Here is a 19,102-nt window from a genome sequence, read left to right as displayed (position 1 = left end):
CGGCAAAGAAAAATTGTTATCATCTCCTCGCCGACAACGAGCACCACCCCGAGCGACCCACGCATGCCCCGGAACTTTGAAATCAGCCGAACCGGCCAGCCCGCCGGTAGTTAAAGATAGTAGTAAAAGTCGTTTTATCTGGCCAATATTTTGTATCGCTTGGCTACCAGGGAACTGGATTCAGTTATTAAGAACATAGACAAAACCGTAAAATACGAGATTACTAACCTGACAACTATTCCCCGATAAAAATAAGAAATCTCCAGTTCCACTCCCCTGAGAAAAAAGTAGCTGGCTACGTAGACTGCTTCAACTTCTTATTCAAAGCTTGATCGCCCGCGGACCCGATCTGGAACTCGGTAGTCGCCCCTACTCTCGACAATAAAATGTTGAGTCTGGAAGGGTTTTATTTACGTCCCTTTTCTCCCAGCCGCCCGGCTTACATAGTCAGAATCGACCCGTTTGTCCCCTTCTTTACCTCCCAAGAAACAGTTGAACTTGCAATCATCCGGTCTAAGAATTAAAAATCATCGGGTTCTGACGGTATCTCCAACTTCATTCTACGGAAGTGTGCGCCCACCATCAGTGAACGTCTCGCTATTCTCTTCAACAACTGCCTGAATAACGGGCAGGGTTATCCCTCTAGTATCCGATATTGGCAAAATTTTCAAACGCATCTTACTAACCCACCTCAACAGAGTATCAATTCGGCTTCGACAACCTCAGATCCATCGAACTCTATCTAGAAGACCACATCCTCAATCACCCGGAAAACAGAAAATGCACTGTAGCCTGCGCATTAGACCTTGAAAAAACATTCGATTCAGTCTGAAAAGAGGGCCTTCTATTTAAGCTAATCCAGACTAGTTGCCCCCTCTCCTTATTTAGAATACTTGTAGACTTCCTCTCCAACAGAACTTGCCACGCATGGTTGGACGGACTTCGCTCCATCGACTTTTCCCTGTAGACTGAGAAGTCCCATCGGGCTTCACCCTAGGCCCTAAATTTTTTTACATCTTCCTCCACGATATTCCCCTGCCTCCCGTAAATTTCTCCCCTACGTCAACGGTAGCCCAGGCTAATCCCTCATATGATCAAAATACCACGCGTCAGGCTGAAGAAGTCGCTGTTCCATCCCAATCCATTGACAAAAAATTTTGCTACGCGTAATTCCTCGTTGGGAGAGCGGTGGTACAACGTGTCAGGGCCCTCCTCTCAGACAGCAATTCTTCTCTATTTACTCGCGCTTGCGCTCTCAAGTGTATATGTATATATAGATATATTTTGTACTCCACAGGTATTACTTTCTCTGAAATCTGAAAGGGGTTTCAGGACGAGATAGCCTTTGGCACCACATTGGACTGCCCACACTATCGTGATGGAAGCATGCCAACTGAGAAATAAGACAACAGCTCTTAGACTTAGCACATTGGACAAAGCACAAGCTGCAAAAAGCGATCAAAGAAAGTAAAGCTGAAGTTTTAAAAACTTTCGGCAGGAAACCGGCGTAGAATCCTGGGACACACCCTACAGAGTGGTAATGTGTCAAATAAAGAGGATACTTCAGATAACCTAACCGCTAACGTTGAGATCAATAGTGGAGACACCGCTAGCGCAAAGATTGAACACCGCCATTGATCCAGGGCTTTGGTCCGTATACTGGCGGCCTTGTTCCTTTCCTGGCCAGCTTGTCCGCTGCCTGATTGCCTTCTAACCCACTCTGGCTTTGAACCCAGAGTATCCAGATCTTGTTAAGCGACCCGAGCGTGTTCAGTTTGTTAAGGCATTCCCATACCAGTTTGGAATTCATGTTGCCTGTCGGTTAGATTAGGAATGTTGTGCCCACTATAGTCCTTTTCGAGGTAAAAGGAGGTCCATTTATGACGTATATTTGCTAGCGTGCTTACTCATTGATTCCTTGACCTTGGCGCCCGGTCCATCTGCTTTGACGGATCCGTCAGTGTACCTGGTAACCAGTTGTTGGTTTAAGGCGTAGGTTACTGCAACACTCTCCCAGTTTGCCCTGTTATTACAACATGTTTCAAACTTCTTATTGAAATGAAACCTCGTTTTCCCGCTACTCCTTGGTATAATGCATCTAACACTTTCAATTTTCATTTTGAGGCTGAAACCGGCTTCACGGAGGAGAGCTTGCAACTGAGATTGTTTCTCTGGAGCGGCAGACAAGAAATCGGACCTGGGGATCACGTCGTCGGCATAGAAGTTCTGGTGTAACGCTTTTGCTGCTAAGGGGTGTTTTTGCATTCGCTCTTCACCAAGTTTCTGAAGGCACTTAGTGGCCAGATATGATGCCAATGTTGTGTCGTATGTGACGGTCTTCAATTTATAGCACTTCAAGGTCTCCTCTGAGTTGTTTCTCCACCAAATCTACTGGAACCTTTGATCGGATTCGTCGACTATGATCTGGCGAAATATTTTTTCTATGTCGGCCGTGAAGACGAACCTCGGCATCCTAGAGCGAATGAGCACTGCAAACAGGTAATCCTGGATTTTGGGCCTGGCGTGTTGAATTTGATTCAATGATATGCCAGAACTCTTGGTGGCAAATGCATCGAACCCGACACGGGGTTTGGTGGTAGTGCTTTCTGGTTTAAGTACGCAATGGTGGGGCATGCAATAATATGGTTGCGGAACAGACCTGACGTCTATCTCTTCCATGTGCTCCAGGCGCTGGTATTCGTTCATGAAGTGGTCGTATTATTGCTTAAGCTCGATGTTATGGTCCAGCTTGTGTTCCAAGGCAAAGAATCTACTGGAGGCCATATTCCTGGAGCCGCCTAGTAACCCAGGTTGTTTGCAGAAAGAGAGTTTTACGATGCATCGACCTATGTCATTCCTTCTGTGAGTTTGGCTGAATTGGAGCCCATATTTTCTCTTATCCAAAGTCATTCCGAGATTGCCATCCTCGACCTCTTTGCGTTGCCAGAATCGTTCAATCCTTTGAGTGAGGCTTTCGGTTTCACTTGCAACTTTTATTCTGCAGGAAGTTGAATTGCAAGAAAATGGTTCAGCGTCGACGACTCCAGTAACTCTGCCTGCTACAGTCCGGCCAAGCAGAGTATTCTGCAAGGGGCCAACCCACTGCCAGAATGGAGTAGACAATTTCGGCGCCAAGCAATAGCTCGATTAAGCCGGGAGAATGGAAATCTGCGTCGGCTAATTTGAGGTTACGAGGCATATTCCATGTTCAAATATCGATATACTGACTGGGTTCACATTCCTTGAATGTGCATGTTCGCGGGAATATGCAGGAGCTGTAGACGTTTGGCTACGTCTTGGGTCCCAAGGCGGAAGTGGCTGACATTTGTTGATAGTGTAACGTTCGATTGAGTTGCACTAACGTTACGTTGCGACGTTGTCCCAAGCGTCAGGGTTGTTTGACGATGAACTAATTATCGACATCATAGGTACTCAATGCATCTGAATCATTTGCTGTCTACCAGATGTTGTAGTGTAACTCCTCCAGTTGTGTCGAATATCGTTCGACTCCCTTGATTTTATGTTGTAGATATGTCTTCGAACGAGATACTGTATCTGTTATTACTAAGAGCCTTTTCAACGCCCTGATTAACGACTCCTGTTTGTCGATAGATGCGGCCCAGCTGGTCCGTATGCTGGAGGGTTGGTTTGTTGATAGGTTAGGATGTGATGCAGTAGGTTGGGCTCGATCCTGAGGTTTTTCCGAAGTCGGCGTTTTCGCCTTCTGGATCTCTTGATAATAATCCATATCGAAATATGGATGATCCGTGCTCGATTCATACTTGGTCCTGATGATATTGTCAGTTGTCTCGAAGTCGTCCCACAACTTCTGGGCGAGATTTAATCGCTGCACTAGTGATGGTAGCGTTCTACGCTCTCTGGGCTCCTTCCTATAATTGGTATGTTGACGGAAGATCTCCTTGCCGACATCCCGTTGTTTTTCTGCTAATTCGTCGAGTGATATGTTGAACAAGATGATACCGCCTGGCACTGAAGGTGATGCCGCCTGCAGCCGTTGATAACACAAGGAGAGTCGCGAACAAAACAAGCGAAGAAAACGATGATTATATATATGATATATATATATGATCGGAATCCACGGAAGAGGATCACGTCACCAGATATTTTTTTTTGGGAGTAGGGTAGGTGAATGCGTTTACGCACAGAGTGTTGGACTCCCGCAACAGTACGCTGTCGGACTACCAACTAAACACCTCCCTGTCATCAGAGAACTAGCCTGGAATCGTTTGAAACCTTACTTCGGGCTAGCTAGTTCTCGCCGCCATTTCCAGAATCCGTTTCCCTCTGGAGTCTGAATGAAGCATGCCCCATTCAAGAGCACTGGCATTGAAATCACCGCCTACCAGGGTTCGTCCCCTCCCGTGCTCGAAACGGCGTCCTCCAGAGTATCAAGCCGGCGCCGAAAGTCCGGCATCATCTTGTTCGGCGCCAGGTAAACACTAAAAACCGTTATCCCTAAACATCGGATCCAGACAAACCCATTCCCTCAGCCTTCGCCAAGAACACGAAGTCGTCCCGAATCCAGATAGCAACGGTGCCCGATAAGTCGAGATACCATGAGGACGGGTCCTTGTTTTGGTATTGCTCGCTAATTAGCACTAGATCCGGATTTACTTCCGCAGCGAACTGTGCTAGCAACTGGTAAGCGTTTGCACTTCGGTGCATGTTAATTTGAAAAATGCGGATGTTCGCACCCTAGCTCTTTCTAATTTCGCCCTGAAGATTGGATACCGTCCCGAGCCCGCAGTGTGTGCGACGCTTTAACCAGACACGCCACGATCCCTGCAGAGAAAGCTCTCGCTTTCATTGCAGGTCTTCGCTTGATGACCCACTTGACCACGTCTCCGGCATGATGTTCTCTTATCCGGTCCCTTGCAAGCTGCTGACGTGTGTCCATAGTCCAGATACCTGTAGCATTTGATGGGGACTATCCGCATTGGCACTGCATACTACCCATCCGATTTAGATTCACCCGCTGCTAAGGAGTTTCCTCGCATATTGCTCAGTGACTTCCACCACGGGGAGCTTTTGGCCTCGAGCATTTACAGAGGTGATGCCTACCCGGCCGTTGGTTACCTCTGGACATTCACGCTTTATCGCCTCTTCTACTTCGACCTTTTCTGTGAGGCAGTTAAGATCCCGGATTCCAAAAGAGCACATGGGCTCTAGGCTGAAGACAAGAGCCTTCTCCCTCAATAACGCCTTGACCGCTTCCCAGAACGCATTCTTGTTAGTCGTCTTTGGGCTCAGTTCGACGAGAACACCGCCACTCCTCGTTTTCCGTATGGAAGACACCTCTGTTCCGTTGTCTTCGGATTTCACTAATGACTTCCGCTAATATCTTGCCTTCCGTCGGCTTACTGAGCAGAGCCGACGGTTTAGTTCTTCTTCGTTTCCTCATCTTTTCTGCTCCTGGCTTTTGGTTGGCAGCCTCCTTGTGTTTAGACAGACGTGTCTCTGGCGGCGTAGTCGGCTGTTTCCTTTTTTCCTTCTTCGCTTTATTTTTTTCGGCCCTGGAAACTACTTCGATCAAGTCTCCTTCAGGCACGTCGTCCTCTTGCCGCTTTTCCCCAGTTCGCTTTGTAGTGGGCTATCTGCGGTCCGTTTGACGCAAGCAGCGTTCTCAACGAGGAGTGTGGCTGTTTCTGCTAGCGATTCTGACTTTATTTCGGAATGGGGCACTACACGGTATTGGAGCTGCCATCTCCCCACGGTCAGTCGCGCCACTTGGTAAGGCTTCCCCTTTATTTGGGCGCTCCGGTGTCACATCGGGTATGTCAGCCCTTGCTCCCTCTTTCGCTGATCGCTGCGGTGAACGACGACCAAACGCACTCAGCTCTTCCTCCTTCTCTTAATAATTTGTGCTCCATAGACAGCTGACCAGCGCATCGTGTGTAAGGAAGCAGGCCACAATAGTCATGAACGGGTGTACCCTCGGGGACACAGCCCCTACTCCAGTTCCCTGAGGCCTGATCTACGCTTAGCTTATCCCGACGTGTACCGGTCATTTGCGGTTCGCTCTTCACAAAGAAGCTTTCTCAAGGCTACTACCTAGGACACAGGTATACTGCCAGCTAGGGGGTCAGAGCTACTTACTCGGGCACCTCCGGGACGTCACACCCTGTATCGTAAGTGACCCGATGCGCACAGATTTTTCTTCACCATGAAATTTGAACAATGCGCTGGGAGTTGAATCTCTTGCGTACAGTCTTCTTGGTGCAGCCTGAGATCTCGCGACCTGCCTAATCTGGATGAAGGTAGACTGTACATCTAGCGTTGCTCTTCCGTTCTCAGCCTAGGCCAATAATTGGGGGGACTTGAGGAGGATGGTGCCTCACAAATTAACATCAGCATCGCGGATCTTCCAGGACCATGTTAAAAAGGATGCATCTTAGGGCATCCTCGTATCTTAGACTATTGATGTTGAATGGTCTCGAGAGTGATCCTGCTACTTTTATCTGGCCCCGCAAATTGGTCAGGGTCAGCCTAGTCAGATTTATCAATTTCGTCGAGACACCCAATTCTCTCATGACCGTGTGCAGTTTAACCCTATCATAGATGTGTCCGGATAGCCGAGTGGTTAGAGCACAAGGCACAAATCTCACTGGTGGCAGTGGAATTTGTATCACGATTTGGCGTCGGATACCAGTCGACTCAGCTGTGAATGAGTACCTGAGTCAAATCAGGGTAATAATTTCGGGCGAGCGCAATGCTGACCAGGTTGTCCCCTACAGTGTTACTCTAGTGTATCGTTACGGTCTTGAATGAAGTGCTCTAACACACTTCAAGGGACTGATCCAATATGGAATGTTGCGTCAACGATTATTATTATTAATAAGGACATGACGGATATGTTTCAATATAGTAAAAAATATTTATTAAAAATAGATTCGGAGTAATGTGTCGTTACAACACAACTTTTATCTTAAACAATGAATATCATCTGGGCTTCTCTCCATGAGACTTCATATGCGAATAGAGGCCAGCAAATTGTGCAAAAGCCTTTCCGCATTTATTGCATACATACTTCTTCTCCCCCGAGTGAAGTTGTTTATGAGTTTTCAAGGACTTCTTCCTAGGGAAGCTCTGTCCACAAATATTGCAAGTGAAGGGCTTCTCGCCCGTATGCGTGGGCATGTGATTCTTCAGCAAATTCAAACCGTAGAAAGCCTTGCCACAAATCTCACATTTGTAATTCTTGATATTTTTATGCCGCCTCAAGTGCTCATTCAGTTTATTCGAAGTAGGATACCGTTGACCGCATTCCTCGCATTGATGTGGCTTCTCCCCGGTATGGGTGAGCTCATGGACTTTTTTTTCGCTGCTCTGGACAAAACGTTTATCACAATAGTCACAGGAATAGTTTTTGATTTTTAGATGCGCTCGAATGTGGCTTGTGAGATTCGATTTGCCCGAGAAGGTCTTCGGACAATGAGGACACTTGTAGTGGCGTTCACCTGTATGCGTGGACAGGTGCTGCAGGCGAGTTGTCCGGCATGAAAATGTCTTGTGGCAGTATCGGCACACAAAACGCTTCCGTCCTGTATGAGTACTCAGGTGCGCTTGGAGTGTCTCGGTGTCCTCGAATTGTTTATCGCAATATTTGCAAGTAGTTTCGTCAATAGGGAAATTCAGGGCAGGAATATCCGCTAGGAGTTTGAGCGGCTTGAGTGGTTTCATGCCTGGAACGTGGGCTTTTTTGATGTGCGCTTGGTACGATCTCCTGTGCATGTAACCACGGCCGCAGATATCACAGACATGCTTTTTTCCGTCTTCGCTTGGCGAGGCACTTTCGGGAGTTTCCGTTTTGGAAGGTAGTTCCTGTTTCAAGCTTTGTTTTAAGGCAGATAACTGGATTTCGTCCTCAGATTCCTCCTTCACCGAGGGATCGTTTGTGTTGTCTCCGGCGTTGTCATCACTGTCCTCAGATGCTTGCTAAAAAGGGTTTTATCTTAGATACAGATTGACCAATTCCTTCCAAGATGATTGGATCGTTTAATACTTCATAATCCTGAATTGGACAGAACCTCGCTACTCACCGACACACGTTTCGCATCAGTCACAAATGTGTACAGCGGGTCCTGCCGATCCTCCGCCAACTCCAGCTTCTCATCTTCTGTCTTGAGTTTCATATGTTCCTCACGAATATGAACGCCAAACTTCTCCAGTTCTGGGAAGCATTTCGAGCATAGACTGCACACGAAAGTGAAATTTCCCGTGCATGCAACAAGTACTTCACCGCACTTTGGAGTGGGCACGGAGAAGTCAATATTCCTTATTTCTGTATTGCACCCATTTTTATCGGCAACCAACTTCTCGACGTCCTTCTCTTCTTTTATGAAAAAGTCGTAGACATCCTCGTAGGCCGCTTCCATGGTAGCCATGGCGATTTATACAATTTTTCGATGGTAAACATTCAACAAAAGCAAGCAACAAGTTTATTTCACGCGATAAAACTCATTGGAATGTCAAGCTAAATGGGAGAAAGTGGAGATCGTTCAATGCATAGTTCGTTGTTAAGATTTTAACAGGCTAGGCTAGAAATAGTGCCCAGGCTATGGTCAAAGAGACAGTTCTTAATGTTTCGGCCATAACGGATCAGGACTCACGTCGTATTATCAAGTTCCAATTTCAAAGAACAATTTGATAGGAGGCAGAGGTAAAGAAGCCTATAGGGGCAATATCTATGGTAGAAAAAGAAGATATAATGACAAAATGGAATTAGTCGTGGTCTAAACGACCACCCTGAGGGGCTAGAGACGACCAGAGAGGGAGAGCTATCCCAAAACCTAAAAGCAAACGCCCGCAAATATTGTAGCTTGCCTGTTTACTAGCCAGGCTCGGCAATATGGTGGAGTCCTTTGAGTATTTCCAACACTCATGTGTCCTTTAACCGATGCGTGGCTTCGCACCGGGCCTTGGAAAATAACAAACCAACACGGGATTTCGCGTGCCCCCAGCAAAAGATGAACATGAATGGAATTGGAACAAAAAAAACAAATAACGGCTTGCCAGCACGCATGGAGAACTCCGGACTCGCGTGCCGTGATGGAGAGGGAAGATCCATGACGGATCTCATCTTCAGTCGATGCTTCTCCTGCCTCGGATATACTATGAAGTGCGGCCTTTGTAGTTCCTTTCCTGCCCAGGCATAATTTTTTTGTTCTATTCAGGGATAAAAATTCAATGAATTATGAAATAAAGAATCAAAAGTAGCGTTAGTCCCTAGTTTTGTCCAGGGTAGAGACAACTCATCAGACGCTGCCTCACCTCTGCCTTGGGAGCAGCGTGACCATAAGTGGCAACAGAAAAACAACATTTTTTCGAAAGACAGGAGGAATTTGAGGGCGTGATGGGCTAGGATGGCGTCGATGCGGGGCATTTGACAGGAGTCGTAGAGGATCTGGTTGGAGATGTATTTGGAGCGATCTTCGTTCTTGTAAATGTTGGAACAGTGGCGTAGGATTCTGCGCTCTTTGAGACGGAGTCGTTCGATTTGATGAGGGAAAGTGTCGGACCAGAAGATGAAACCGAAAATGAGGAGGGGATGGATAAGCTGCTTGTAGCCAAACAGCTTGATTGCTGTATTTTAGGAGTGGGTAGAGAGATTTGAAGGCACCAGTTGCACGGCTTAGTGCACTCGTAATATGTGGGAGGTCTGATAGACGGGAATTCATTGTCGCCCCGAGGTAGGTGACTTCCTTAACGGTTGAGATGGTGTCATTGTGGATCTTCAGGGATAGGGTTGATATGTCAGTCCTCATTTTCGCTGTCATCTAGCGGTACCGCAGAATACGATGGTCTCGCACTTTTACGCATATAGGGATAGTTTCCAGCGGGTGAAATACCGGTAGAGCTCGTCCAAATAACAATTCAGGCGGGCTTCACCAGCTGGGATATTTCTGGTGGAGGTGTAGAGGATGAGGACATCCGTGTATTGGAGGATTCGGATTAGATTTGGGTATGGAGTTGGTTTGGGTAGGTCTGCGGTGAATAGATGGAAGAGGGTAGCGGAGAAGACTGATCCCTGAGGGATGCCAGCCGGACTCGAATATGAGGAAGAGAGGTGTTCACGGACTTGAACTTGGGATTTCCGCCCGTCAAGAAAGCTAAGAATTAGCTTGCAGAGGTGCGGATGGAACTGGAGGACTTCGGAAAGCTTGTATGCGAGTCCGCATTGCCATACGGAGTCGAAAGCTTTCTTTATGTCGAGGAGACAGGCTATGGTCGGTGCGTTCCGGTTGAGGCCGAGGAGGATGTCCGATTTGAGTACGAGTAGTGCATGCACAACCGAGTGTTTGGGTCGGTTGGCGAATTGGAGTTGTGGAAGTGATGGGTTGGAGTCACAGTGCTTGTCGATAATAACTTTGGTGATCCGCTCGAATATCTTGGCGGAGGATGAAAGGATTGAGATAGGCCTGTAGCTATCGGGATTTAGAGGATTTTGATTCTTCTTTGGGATAGGAACAATTCGAGCACTCTTCTAATCTGTTGGGAAGTGGGCGTTGATAAGGCAGTGGTTGTTGATGGAGGACATAATGAGAGCAACGCTTGGGGCGCATTTCTTGAGGACGATGGAGGGGATTTTGTCAAGTCCAACTGATTTTTTGTTTTTGGAGGCGGCGATGGCCGCCCTGACGGAGTCTGTACTATGACAAAGTGAAAAGGGAGCATATTTTCTTGCTGACTTGGTCGGCGAGGGCGTGGGTAAAGGGATTTTGTGCGGGTTAGGGAATGAGGTAGGAAAGGTGGGCTAGGAGTTGGGAGATCTTTCCACTTACTTCATTATCAAAACTTGGTTCACGGAAGTGGAGGGTGCAGTGATGGGCTTGGAGGAAGTGGTGAGCGAGGAAGTTCACTTTTTTTGTGGGTGGGATGTTTTGGGGTAGGATCGTGTTTTGTTGGACTGATTTGCCTAAACGCAGGTTTTCCTGAGTTCCTTGTATGTACCAGGGTTCAGTTCGGTGTTGGAGAAGCGGTTGTGGAGATATTGGGTGCATAGGGTGAGGATTCTTTCGCGGATGGACTTGTCTAGTTCGCGGATTTCGGCGAGGATCTGAGAGGATTACGGAGAGTATCTATTTCTAAATTATCTTCGCCTGAGGGTCTTCTTATAGCGGATATCGATTAGGATATCGTCGGGCAGGTTGATTAGGTTGCGGTAGTTCAAGGGACGGGATGAGATCAGTTCGTCGCATACTTGGTGGTCATTGCCCCCGCAGTTAACGCACTTCGGTGCCTCCTCGACTGTTTTTGGCGCATTCGCCAGAGCCGTGTAGCTGGTCGCACTTAACGCACCTGTAAGCGAGGTTGCAGTTGGTTGTTGTGTCCGATGCACTGTCAATTTTTGCACTGTAGCACTTGTTTTGATTTGTTCGAAGCGAACAATCATGTGCTGGATGGTTTCCACTTCCCGCAGCTGCTCCTCGCTAAAGGTCGCATCAAAAGTGACCAACTACAAGTCGAGGTTGATGTTGTTGGTCTTTGCTCAGGTCCTGGCGAAGGGTTTTGCGCTCAGGGTGCTTGAGATTCCCTGAGCCTTCAATTCTTCGACGATCTCCTGAGGGTAAAACGTCGTATCAAGGCCTCGGAGGATGAGACTGGTCGTCTTTTCAGAAGGGAGCGTGAACGTGAAGAACTTATTCTTGTTCTCCACAAGGACTTTTTTGGCGGTCCCGTAATCTTAGGTAGTTAGTAGGGAGAGCACGGGATATATTTTGTTTAATGTCTTTGAAGGTAGCCGAGTTTCGACTACCACGAGTGGAGGTATTCTTTGACTTACCTCCTTTTTAGATGAGACTGCAGTAGCTGGTCTTGGTTGTTGAGGTTGCGTTGCTTGGCTGCGCTGGCGGGATGCAGTTTCCTCGCCTCGCTGAGCGTGGGGTAGGCCTCGGGGTGGGACCCGGACGGTAGAGTGAGTGGCGCAGGTGGTCCCTGCTCGATGTTGACAACGGTGTCCATCATCTCGGTTGGTGCCGGAGGGAGGCTGGATGTCCCGAATGAACGGGCGATTGTCGCTTCGAGCGACTTAATGACTGCCGTCAGGTGGCGGTTGTTCTCGAGGGCTTTCCCGAGCTTCCTCATAAGCCTCTTATTTTGCTTGCGTAGGACGATAGAATCGCGGGTTGCGCCAAGCGAAACTGAACTCTTGACCGTCCCCGTCAGAGCCTGCTTGCGAGTCGGACTCGCAATTGCGTCTCTTCTTCCGGGTCACCTTCGTGAATCCGTCTGATTCCAGCGCACTCATTTCTCCTTTTTTTTCCTCTTTCCTCACTTAATGTTATGGTTTTTTTTTTTCCACAATTGTCTTTGTCTTAATCACTTTACTCTCACAATTGTCTATCACTTCCGCACACCCTGGTTTACCCCAACACATTGGTTGGCTTCGTTGGGGAACTGGTTGTTTCTCAGTGGCTTATATCTTTAGGCATCTTTTATATCAGTAGCTCGTTTGGCTTTACTCTTTTCAGTCATCTCATTATATCAACGATTCAGTTTTCAGACTTTGTTATTCTCATATGATCGTAGTCGGGCGCTATGTTTAATTGCTTGATCTTTGATGATTTCACTACTTCCAGGTCTCTATGCAGATTCTCATTACGAATGAGAACGTCTGCTATGCTTCTAGGCACTTTTTTTTCGAACGTTTGTACGACCTTCAGTTTTGGTACATATGGGCCTTCGGATCTGCTTATAAATTGGCAGCTTGTTGTCGATGGTCAACTGGGAATTCCTCCCCAATGGCCGGCACATCTGTTAATATCTGACATTTAGCCCGTCCTTTTTCTTAGGATGTGTCTTTTCTTGCTGAGCTCAGGATCGAGTGTCATACCTAAATATCTGACCTCACTCGCCTGTACGTTTATGATGACTTTAGCTGGATTCTGGTTGTTTATGAAGTTAATGTACGTTGATTTGGTTTCGTTTAATTTTAGTTTCCATTTCTCGCTCCTCTCTACAATGTTGTCAATAGCTGTTTGTAACTTTATTGTTGCTTCTTCCTGGCTGAGCACACCTGCTTTTTTTCCATTGCATTTTCTATCGAATTCGCGATCCTGTGCATCTGTTGGATTGTGGAAAGCTTTTCGCGGAAACCGAATTTGTGAGGTGATATTACATTTCGATTCGCAATGACTTGCTTCAGTCTCTTAAGGAGAAGCCTGTTAAATAGCTTGGCTGCAGTAAGGAGTAGCGATATTGATTTTTGTCCACCTGCCACCAGCCAAATTCAATTTGTTATCGATATTATTCCTTCTTGTCATCGACGACGTTCTCAATGCGGCCTTATCCGGAGGGCTTGGAGGACCTCAATGGAGCATAGTATCTTTGTTCAAACACATCAACTTTGCTGGTTGAGACTCCGTAAGAGTTTCAACAGGTCCTGGTCAAACAGGAGGAGGAGAGGCAAGCGGAATCAAAACTGAAGATTAACATCACTAAAACGACGGTTCCCCGTCTGACGGGTCATTTTCAACTATATTAATGGGCAGAACTTCGAAGGTGTTGATCAATTTGTACATTTACCAGGTGTGGTGTCTACCGACGCTGGCACTGAACTTGATGACACCTGACGCATTGACAAGGCCGTATATTAAGGGGGGACGACAATTTCATCGTTAGCGATGCTATGCAATGAAATTCCAGCAACCAAAGGTGCCCAACGAATGTGTCGCCCCAAGAGCACTTGGCGTAGAGCAGTGCAAACGCCTTGGAAGTCCTGGAGGGTTCTCACTTCAGCGAATTGAAAACAGCGATGTATAGGCGTCGTTGATGCGCTGTGCCGCATTAGGGGGTGAATGGCAACCATATATTGCTACAAATATTAATGAGTCAAACTTATTAGTGTTGTGTGCGAAATAAACACTAACGAAAGAATCGAAAGTGGATGGTAAAAATTTAACAGAAATTCCCCCGACAAATGCTGATGCAAAGGCTTTAGAGCTCTTAAGGTTTTGTGGCAAACGCTCCCAAAAAAAAAATCCTTTGTCCGCCAGGAACTACAACAAAAGCGATAAAGAAGAGGAAGTCCTTCGTTTAAACAGCCTTTTAAATACATTTCCCTAAAAGACTTCCCTCTGAAAACAACTCATTAATAGCAGGTCATTTCCAAATCGTCTTAAGGTATTAAATGGGGTGGCGAATTCTTCCTCAGATTGTTTAACAATTCGCAGGGAACTCTTTTGGTGCTGTCTTCGTAAAATTATCTTTCTGGCAGGTGCCCTGTCTTCAATAAGGTGGAAACATTTGGAGCCGGCCGAAAGGCAGTTAAGGTGACTAGCCAAGTCGGTTGCTCCGCGGAGTTTCGAGAAGTTCAGTCATGAGCCGGGAGCAACAAACCTTCCGTGACTCGGTGATGTTGAAAGCATTCACAGAAGTTCGTAATTGGTAAGAATATGAAGGGAAAATAGATCACACCTCCAGTTTGGCAGTTTGGTGTCTTATCCAGGTTGAGATGAGACGTCTTTCCGGTCGGATTCGACCATAAGACTAGAAGATACGTTCAGATCCATAGGCAGGACAAAAAAACCTCCGACAACCATTGCTGCTCATAGGTTTTGGGTGGAATTTAGCCACACTTAACACTTCCGGAAGTTAGGGCAAGAAACTTCTCGGAATGGAAAAATCCTGGTAATTGAGACGTGTAAACCAAAACTGAAGAAATGAAGTGCACGTGGAACTTTGTTGGGAACAAAGTTAAAACACAACCTTGCAAGAAATACAACTCCCAGCGCATTTTTTTAAATTGACGGAAAATCATTGCACATCTTCAACCACGTTGGGAGTTGGTCGACAAAAATTCCACGCATGAGGGCTGGTATTAGTGCCGTGCATATAGTGCAGTGCATTGGTGTGCGCCCACATATTTGTAAGTTGTTGCGAGCACGTGACAGCCTCTGTCACAACAATAGGAGCAAGCGAAGTGTGAAGTTCTATCAAAAGGACATTTTGACCACTCAAATGGAAAAAATTTTGTCGGCAAAAAAGTACTTACTTGTCCACAACCAAAATCCATTCTATCCATCAATATCATGCCACTTTGACACATTCATTGCACAGCTGTACATGGCTTCCCACATCTCAGCGGAAAACAAAGGCAGAGCAATGTAATGGATCTTAATGGAATCGTTAGGCAAATGATGCTTAAAAATTCCTCTATAGGAAGCTTGGTGGAAGAAAATACGCGCAACATTCTCAGCAATTGATCCAAGGTTGCTCTCCTAGGAAGTGAGGTTGAAATAAGTAGATGCATCCAAGATGCATTCGTTTCCTGTTGGGGTAGGATGAGGAAATACACATAAGAAAACCATCTAGGAGACAGTCCATGGGTAACTGGCGGCCGGAATGTGATTAGGTTTCAACTGGTCTGTCAGCTTCGATTATACAGGAGTTTCTAGAGGCGGATGGATCGACTCTGGAATGACTGGCTTCATCAATTGGGGGGAATGGCCAGTTTGAACTTCGGGAACGTGGTCAACTCCAATAGTCATAAAAACCATCCCTAACGTTCTCTTTCATTGCATTGTATTGGGGAGCGTGTAATGAATTAATTGGGTAGAATGATCAGAGCGATCATCCTAAGTGGCCGACAACGACCTAGAGGGCAGAGTTATCCCAGAAACCTAAAAAAAAATTTGGCTAAATTGACCGTGAAGGTCCGCCCGCAAAGATTGAAGCTCCATCAAAGTGCTCGCTCGACACGTTCTTGCACGCCTCTGTGCTAGCCAGGCTCGGGAATGTGGGGGAGGGGGAGGGGGAGGTCCTTTGAGCGCTTTGATCCTTCACGCTTGATTACGACAAAATCAACGTGTCTATTCCGATGTGTGGGTCCGCACCGGATTCCAAAATAGATAATACTAGGGAATTCGCGACGGCCTATCGAATAATAACCAGAACGCGAACTAAAATCGGAAAATAAATAAAAAAAAAAACGGCTCGACCGCGCACGTGGAGCCGTAAGTCTCCGGACCCGAGTGCCGCGATGAAGGAGGGGAAGATCCACGACGTATCACAATCCCAATTATTGCCTCTTCCGCCTTAGGTCTTGAATGAGGCGCGGCCCCTGAGGCTCCCACTCTTCCTTGACATCCTCAGGCCAGTTTATCATTTTTGAGGAAAAGAAAAAAAAAAGCTTACTTAGGCCGTCACTCCGAGCTTGAAGGATGCTTCTGTGTTACTACGAAATTCATTACAGTATGATATGCTAGAATCTGAAAATCCTAAAATATAAATTTTAAATGGAGTAGTTTATTTGTGTCTGTTCTTTTTGTTCCCGTTCTCTTTCCTTTTATTTGCCTTTCCAAATCCGCTAGGTGAAGATGTTGTTGCGGCAAAGCCTCCCCGAAAATTTCACATCCACTGGGGCCGCCTCTTCTCCTTTCTTCTGCTGTTTTCTGATGTAACACTTTATTTCCACGAATGTTATAATTTTTGTGGCTAATATTAATTTAAACCGCGTCACGGTTAGTCTTCGAAGCAGTCTCGGAGGCTTCCTTTGTCCGGAATGGTTCATGCCGTTCACGTCCCCGCCAACAGTTCACAAAAAACAGCCTTCCTGGTCTTCGGCCTCTCCTTTTTGCTTTAAATCACTGTGCATTTATCATTTGTTACTCTTGTCAACGATTTGAACTTATTCTCGGAATCTTTCGTTTACAATACACTTGAGTTATGGTTTAGCACGATGTGGTGTCAGTTTTCTTGGTCGAATTCTTTTATTTTTCTCGCGAAAATCTTCACACCTTCTGAAACGATTCAGACTTCCACCAAACTGTCACTTCCTCCTCTTCCAAAAAAAAAAAACGGTCCTCCCACCTTTTTTTCCCAGCACCGCTTCACTTGCCGTTACATTGCCTTGAACTCTGTCTAGTCAATGATGCGACAATATGCGCATGCGCCTGCGGATGCGGGAAATCATTCGCTTCTGTCAAGATTAATTCGCCCGAATGCATTCAAGAATGTACAATCTGCGGCGAACATTAGGATAATTGCATTGTTTAAGCAAATTAATTAAGAAAGAGCCGAATGAGATTCCGCTCCCGTTGTGCAGCCGCGGTCACTACAAGCGGCTTGGAAAGCTGACATTCAATCGACCCAGCCATCGCATTGCCAGGATATTGGCTAAATTTCATTTAAAACTCACTCAAAAACTTCATATTCAATATGAAAAAAAAATCTTATTGTCAGAATTTTGAAAATCAAAGAACATAAGAAATAAAATTAACTAAAAATTAACAGAACGCTTAATAAAATATAAAATTTCAGTTCAATATCAAAAAATCGCCCTACACCAGACTTTTCCCATGCATTTTCCTATGACCATGCAATCCTGAGTTCTGAGCAAACGCCTTCCCACATATGTTGCAAACGTACTCCTTCACTTCTGAGTGGAGTTTCATATGAATAAGTAAAGCTTTTGATCGCGGAAAGGACTTCCCACAAATCTTACATACAAAAGGACGTGCGTCAGAGTGTTCGACTTCATGTTGTTGTAAAATATATTTGGAAAAAAAGGATTTACCACAAACGTCACATTTGAAATCTCGAATGCCTGAATGTCGCTTCAAGTGTTCATTCAATTTACTTTTGAACATGTAACTTTTACCACACTCTTCACACTGATATGGTCTCTCGCCAGTATGTGATCGTAGATGGGTTGTAAGATCGGATCTTCGGACGTAGCCTTTACCGCAAAAGTCGCAACAATGTTGTTTTTGGTCCAAATGAACGCGAATGTGGTTCTGCAGGGTATATTTGGACCTAAATGTCTTTGGGCAGTAGGGACATTGGTGGGGTGCCTCTCCTGCATGCAAACGAAGATGAGCTTGTCGACCCTTAGCTGAGATGAACGTGGTCGGACAATGGGGACAAGTGTACTTTTTCTGCCCCTTATGTGAGCTCCTATGCTGGATGTACTCTGATCTGCTTGAGCTTATTTGATCGCAAAGTTTGCACTTCATATCATCAGGAATTTCATGATGAACTCGAATATGATTATTGTAACTAATTCGGGAGCTGAAATTCTTATTGCAAGGTTTACAGAAGTTGTTTGAACCTGGAAGAACGTATCAAAGTTTAGTCGTTTATGGTTTATATTAATCTTTCATTACCTTCACTTTCCAGTCTATCTCCTTCATCAGCCTCAGTAGTTGAAGGTACTGCGTCGACAACATTTGCTTCTATATCCTTCGGTGAGCGTTGAGAATCCTCAGAATCGCAGCAACCAACATCGAAAAAATCAACTTCAACTTTTATCGGTTCGGAGCTACGCCTATCTCGGTTAATCTCTGTTTCGTCTGGCCTTTCCAGGAGTTTAGAATGTGTTTCCTTCCAATGTATGCCAAACGACTGCATAGAATTGAACTCTTCCGGGCAAAAGTAGCAAACGAATATGAACGTCCCGGGGTAGTGGACAATAATCTCGCCACACTTCTCTGGGTCGGCATCTTGTTTGTCTAGAACTATATTCTCCGGAACTCTAGAAGAATTCTTTGCGTCAATCTGAACCAGTTCAGCACAAGTTATACTCATATCACACAGAAATAAGTAGATTTAAATTCAGTTATTTCACCATGCCAAAGGTACAACCCCCAAGGTACTTCCTTACTTCCTCCCTTGATGTACACGAATGCTTCTCTCCTGTCAGAACTTGACAGGTAAATGGATGGTCAGTCTTACTTTTGGTTGGCAAGAAAAACTGGAATTATGTTTGGATTACTTTCGTTAATGTCGTTGGCATCTTATTTCTGTATAATTGTAGTGGGCTGCAGAATTGGAAATTTTATTGATGGCGATTCAGAGTGGGAGAGTAATTTGGAGATTGTGCAATTTGTGGGTATAACCATTCGTTTACGCATGGTTATTTGTTACTTGATCCTCTTTCTTAAGGGGTTATAACAATTTTGCCCCTCAAATGAACGCCTCATCCTTTAAAAAAGAAATTAAGAAACTAATTGCGTTTCTATCTAACCGTCTCAATACGATGATCCTTGGTGACTTGAACACGAGGTCTACAGTCCTTGGGGATACTGTTAACCAGGCAAAAGGTAACATACTACTAAGTGAGCTCCGTAATTGTGACTTTGCA

At 45.8% G+C, this 19,102-nt stretch overlaps 3 protein-coding genes across 3 annotated transcripts in view; 1 reads left to right on the top strand and 2 right to left on the bottom strand.

The window, feature by feature from the left end:
• LOC119654601 overlaps positions 1–19,102 on the top strand; it is a 338,686-nt gene that overhangs the window by 114,945 nt on the left and 204,639 nt on the right. The window lies entirely within an intron of this gene.
• On the bottom strand, positions 6,878–8,472 carry LOC119654604 (zinc finger protein OZF-like). Its single transcript, XM_038060075.1, has 2 exons — positions 8,061–8,472; positions 6,878–7,956 (listed from the first exon to the last, which is right to left on the bottom strand). Exons 1-2 carry the CDS (start codon positions 8,403–8,405, stop codon positions 6,961–6,963), a joined length of 1,341 nt encoding a protein of 446 aa, XP_037916003.1. The 5' UTR covers positions 8,406–8,472; the 3' UTR covers positions 6,878–6,960.
• LOC119654606 (zinc finger protein 239-like) lies at positions 17,201–18,744 on the bottom strand. The gene is made up of 2 exons (XM_038060077.1): positions 18,126–18,744; positions 17,201–18,070 (listed from the first exon to the last, which is right to left on the bottom strand). The coding sequence occupies exons 1-2, from the start codon at positions 18,544–18,546 to the stop codon at positions 17,301–17,303; spliced, it is 1,191 nt and encodes a 396-aa protein (XP_037916005.1). The 5' UTR covers positions 18,547–18,744; the 3' UTR covers positions 17,201–17,300.

This window comes from Hermetia illucens, chromosome 4 (genome assembly GCF_905115235.1).
Source record: "Hermetia illucens chromosome 4, iHerIll2.2.curated.20191125, whole genome shotgun sequence".
Classification (NCBI taxonomy): domain Eukaryota; kingdom Metazoa; phylum Arthropoda; class Insecta; order Diptera; family Stratiomyidae; genus Hermetia; species Hermetia illucens.
This window is presented reverse-complemented; position numbering and strand designations above follow the sequence as displayed.

Coding starts and splice junctions, on each gene's coding strand:
- LOC119654604 (XM_038060075.1), bottom strand. CDS start 8,405: ATGGCTACCATGGAAGCGGCCTACGAGGATGTCTACGACTTTTTCATA. Junction 7,957..8,060: donor CTGATGCGAAACGTGTGTCG/GTGAGTAGCGAG, acceptor AACCCTTTTTAG/CAAGCATCTGAGGACAGTGA.
- LOC119654606 (XM_038060077.1), bottom strand. CDS start 18,546: ATGAGTATAACTTGTGCTGAACTGGTTCAGATTGACGCAAAGAATTCT. Junction 18,071..18,125: donor AGATAGACTGGAAAGTGAAG/GTAATGAAAGAT, acceptor ACGTTCTTCCAG/GTTCAAACAACTTCTGTAAA.